The 5243-nt window shown below is 46.1% G+C and overlaps 1 protein-coding gene across 1 annotated transcript in view; it reads left to right on the forward strand.

The window, feature by feature from the left end:
- Positions 1–4826, forward strand: part of Cpt2 (carnitine palmitoyltransferase 2) — a 19258-nt gene extending 14432 nt beyond the window's left edge. Inside the window, exons 4-5 of the mRNA XM_027402405.2 lie at positions 985–2289; positions 4239–4826. Coding sequence (XP_027258206.1) covers positions 985–2289; positions 4239–4570 — 1637 coding nt within the window. The 3' untranslated portion in view covers positions 4571–4826. The remainder of the gene's footprint in view (positions 1–984; positions 2290–4238) is intronic.
- Positions 4827–5243: the final 417 nt, after the last annotated feature.

Raw genomic sequence — 5243 nt, forward strand, 5'->3', positions numbered from 1 at the left:
AAGAATCAGGAAGGAATTATAGAGTGGTTGCCAAGGATGTAACGATACCATTTCAGCCAGGTCCTCTAGGTCTGTTGTGTAAACCAGATTGTTTCTTGTCGTCTTGCCAGTTTGAGATTGACTTGCTTGTATCTATTTTGGGCATTACCAGATGTCTGGATACGTTCACACTTACAGTCTTTCTTTCCTTGTTCTCTTTATCTTAACCTTGGTTTGTTTGGAATTTTTGTAATCCTAACTACCCAGAAGGCTGAAGAATTGAAAATTTGAGACAGCTTTAGCAACAAGACCCTGTCTAGGGCCATAAAAAAGATACACACATATTAACAGTTTTTTTTTTTTTTTTTTTAACTTTTTTGGTTTTTTGAGACAGGGTTTCTTTGTATAGCCCTGGCTGTCCTAGAATTAGCTCTGTAGACCAGGCTGGCCTCAAACTCACAGAGATCCATCTGGCTCTGCCTTCCAAGTGCTCTGATTAAAGTCTTGCCCCACCACTGTCCAGCCAACAATTGCTTTTGAGGGTGTGGGAATTGGAGCTCACATGTAGGACTTGTGGGTATTCCTCAAAAGACTTAGCAAAAGCCAGCCATGATTGCACACACCTTTAGTCCCAGCACTTGGGAGGCAGAGGCAGGCCGATCTCTGTAAATTCAAGGCCAGCCTGGTCTACATAGTGAGTTCCCAGAACAGCTAGAGCTATGTAGACAGACCTTGTCTCAAACAAACAAACAAATGAATAAATAGGTTTAGCAGAGCCTTATCTAGCTGAAAAGAAATGAGAGTGAGGGCTGGAGAGATGGCTCAGCAGGTAAGAGCACTTGCTACTCTTTCAGAGGACCTGGGTTCAATTCCCAGCACCCACATAGCAGCTCACAACTGTCTCTAACTCCAGTTCTAGGAGATCTGAAACCCTCATACCAATGTACATACAATAAAATTTTTTTTTAGGGATTGCATTAACCTTTTATGCTTTCTCTTTTTTAGGTCCCTGGTTTGAAATGTATTTAGCTGCTCGAGACTCCATTGTTTTAAACTTTAATCCATTTATGGCATTCAATCCAGACCCAAAGTCTGAGTATAATGACCAGCTCACCCGGACAACCAACATGACTGTTTCAGCTGTCCGGTTTCTGAAGACACTTCGAGCTGGCCTTCTAGAGCCAGAAGTGTTCCACTTGAATCCTGCCAAGAGTGATACCAATGCCTTCAAAAGAGTCATACGCTTTGTTCCTTCCTCTCTGTCCTGGTATGGAGCCTACCTGGTCAATGCATATCCCCTGGATATGTCCCAGTATTTTCGGCTTTTCAATTCAACTCGTATACCCAAACCCAGCCGTGACGAACTCTTTACTGATGCCAAGGCCAGACACCTCCTGGTCCTAAGAAAAGGAAATTTCTATGTCTTTGATGTCCTCGATCAAGATGGGAACATCGTGAATCCCTCAGAAATTCAGGCACATCTAAATTACATTCTCTCCGACAGCAGCCCTGTGCCCGAGTTCCCCCTGGCATATCTGACCAGTGAGAACCGAGATGTCTGGGCAGAGCTCAGGCAGAAGCTGGTGCATAGTGGCAATGAGGAAGCCCTGAGGAAAGTGGACTCTGCTGTTTTCTGCCTCTGCCTAGATGACTTCCCAATGAAGGACATTGTCCACTTGTCCCACACCATGCTGCATGGTGATGGCACAAACCGCTGGTTTGATAAGTCCTTTAACCTCATTGTAGCCAAGGATGGCACTGCCGCAGTCCACTTTGAGCATTCGTGGGGGGATGGTGTAGCGGTGCTTAGGTTTTTCAACGAGGTGTTCAGAGACAGCACTCAGACTCCTGCCATCACTCCCCAGAGCCAGCCAGCCACTACCAACTCCTCTGTGTCTGTGCAGAAACTCAGCTTTAAGCTGAGCGATGCTTTAAAGGCTGGCATCACCACCGCTAAGGAAAAGTTTGATGCCACCATGAAAACCCTCACCATTGACTCCATTCAGTTTCAGAGAGGTGGCAAGGAATTCTTGAAGAAACAGAAGCTGAGCCCTGATGCGGTGGCCCAGCTGGCCTTCCAGATGGCTTTTCTGCGACAGTATGACCAGACAGTGGCTACCTATGAATCCTGCAGCACTGCCGCCTTCAAGCACGGCCGCACTGAGACGGTCCGACCCGCCTCCATCTTCACTAAGAGATGTTCTGAGGCATTTGTCAAGGAGCCCTCCAAGCACAGTGTGGACGAGCTTCAGCACATGATGGCCGAGTGCTCCAAATACCATGGCCAGCTGACCAAAGAAGCAGCGATGGGTGAGACATGGGTGGGGAGAACACCATGGGGCTTGTTGCCCTCTGTAATATTCCCCCCACATCTGATCCCTGCCCATCGCTTGGTTTTCTTTTCCTACCCTAGCCATGTCTGACCAGCCAGAGCAGCCTCCAGGGATCAGAATCTAAGTAGATATGGGGAGCTTCTTCCCCGTTTCAGAGATCATTGGTTTTGCTGCTGTTTTGTCTTTGCCCTGCCCCTTATTGGCTATGGACAGACACACTGTGGCAGTTTAGGGTTTCTAAGCCTGTCCCTCTTACTCTTACTTCACCTGAGCTGCAGCGTTGGCTCTCTGCAAATAGGTCATCTCAGAAGCTCATCACAAATTTTTTAAGATTTATTTATTTATAATGTATGTGAGTGCTCTGTCTGCATGTATGCCTGCATGCCAGAAGATGGCATCAGACCCCATTATTAATGGTTGTGAGATACCATGTGGTTGCTGGGAGTTGAACACAGTACCCCTGGAAGAGCAGTCAGTGCTCTTAACTGCTAAGCCATCTCTCCAGGCCCACTCATCATAATTTTTAAGGTCATTTACTCCAACTCTGTGATAGGACCTGGACCTCATAGCCCAGTCCTGTTATGTAGCACTTAATGAAGGAGCCCTGGAACTAAGAGATACCCAAGACATCAAGTTATTGCTTCTCCATTTTGAAGTTAGGAAGCTAAGCCACTAGTCCAGTGTTAGACAACAAAGCTGAGATTGAAACCCTGGGTAGATGCTTTTTCCACTTTATTCCACCCAGTTAGTCTTTTACACATGAACTTGGGAGTTTTACCCCAGTTTGTGCGTGCGTGTGTGTGTGTGTGTGTGTGTGTGTGTGTGTGTGTTGAGGAATGAACTGTGTGTGTGTGTGTGTGTGTGTGTGTGTGTGTGTGTGTGTGTGTGTGGTGAGGAATGAACTGTGTGTGTGTGTGTGTGTGTGTGTGTGTGGTGGTGGTGGTGAGGAATGAACCCAGGGCCTTACCCACTGAGCCTTGTGTTCAGTTGTGAAGTTCATTGTTCTCTTCACATCTCTTTTCATACCATCTTCACCCTGATTGACTGATTCAGGGTTTTTGTTTGTTTAATTTTTAGAACTATTATTTTATATGTGTGAGTGTTTTGCCTACATGTGTCAGAATAGTGGTTATGAGCCACCATGTGGGCTCTGAGAATTGAATGTGGGTCCTCCACAGAGCAGCAAACTCTCTGCTGGGCCAACTCTCCAGCTCGAGTTTGTTTGGGTTTTGAGACAGGGTATCTCTGTGTAGTCCTGGCTGTCCTGGAACTTGTTATGTAGACCAGGCTGGCCTTGAACTCACAGAGATCCTCCTGCCTCTGCCTCCTGAGTATTGGGGTATTAAAGGTGTATACCACCATGCATGGCCTTTTATTTGTTTTTTTTTTTTTTGGTTTTTTGTTGTTGTTTTTTTTAAAAGAATTTATTTATTTATTATGTATACAACATTCTGCTTCCATGTATATCTGCACACCAGTAGAGGGCACCAGATCTCATAACGGATGGTTGTGAGCCACCATGTGGTTGCTGGGAATTGAACTCAGGACCTCTGGAAGAGCAGTCAGTGCTCTTAACCTCTGAGCCATCCCTCCAGCCCCTTTTATTTGTTTTTAATACATGGTTTTTGCCTTGTTGTCCATGCCGTCCTTGAACTTGCAATTCTCCTGCCTCAACTTCCCAAGTTCTGGGATTACAGGCATGTACCAAATCATCTTAGGCTCATGTTTAAACCATCTGGTGACAGCTGAGAATATAGTTCTTAGGCATTCTGGAGTGACCTGCCCTATGATGAGCCAGAGACAGGCATTCAGGGGTGAAAAAGGCCCCTTTCTCACCTTTGGTTCCTACCATGGTTGGGGGTTTGCTTACACTCTCTTCACTGGGGACAGCCTGAGACTTTGACTTTCCTTTTTTGTCTCTGACAGGCCAGGGCTTTGACCGACACTTGTTTGCTCTACACCATCTGGCAGTAGCCAGAGGGGTCACCCTGCCGGAGCTTTACCTGGATCCTGCATACAGGCAGATAAACCACAACATCCTGTCTACGAGCACTCTAAACAGCCCAGCAGTGAGTCTTGGCGGCTTTGCCCCTGTGGTCCCTGACGGCTTTGGCATTGCATATGCTGTTCATGATGACTGGATAGGCTGCAACGTCTCCTCCTACACAGGACGCAATCCCGGCGAGTTTCTCCAATGTGTCAACAAGTGCTTAGAGGACATGTTCGACACCTTAGAAGGCAAAGCCATCAAAACTTAGCTTCTCAGTGGGTGAAATTCTTCATCATGAACATGGATGTTCATGTAGCCTGTAGTTACTATTCTGTACCTAACAAAACTAGCCCTGAGGTGCTCGACTAGCCAGTGCTTCAGGCATGAGCAGGAAGATTCCAGCTAAAGATAATGAGAGGTTGCCACTCAAAGCCCTTCGTTCAAGAACTAGGGTTTGGAAAACTAACTCCTAACTCTTGTGTATTTATTGTTTAAACAGAAATAAAACTGCGTTGTTGCTTGGAGATACGATTCCCTTTTTTATCTGTCACCTGGTTTCTAATTGCCCAAAGAACTTTCCAACAGCATGATCAGGTAGGATAGTGGTGACCTTGGGTCCCCAGTCTTGAGGTGGCATGGGTCTTGTTTGTCTGTAAGCTTGCCCCAGTCTCTGGGATGCAGTCTATTGAAAGCACTCCTTCCAAAGGCAAGGACTAATCTGCTTGCTTCTGGTGGGTCAGCTGCAATAGAAGCTCTTGATATGGGTTGGAAGACGACATAATTTTATTCTTTTCCAGCCAGATGAGAAATTCCAGTTTTGGCGTTTTTTGTTTTTGGTTTGTGGGGTTTTTTGTTTGTTTGTTTGTTTGTTTAGTTTTTTGAGACAGGGTTTCTCTGTGTAGCCCCTACTATCCTGGAACTCACTCTGTAGACCAGGCTGG

This window comes from Cricetulus griseus, chromosome 2 (assembly GCF_003668045.3).
Source record: "Cricetulus griseus strain 17A/GY chromosome 2, alternate assembly CriGri-PICRH-1.0, whole genome shotgun sequence".
Taxonomy (NCBI): domain Eukaryota; kingdom Metazoa; phylum Chordata; class Mammalia; order Rodentia; family Cricetidae; genus Cricetulus; species Cricetulus griseus.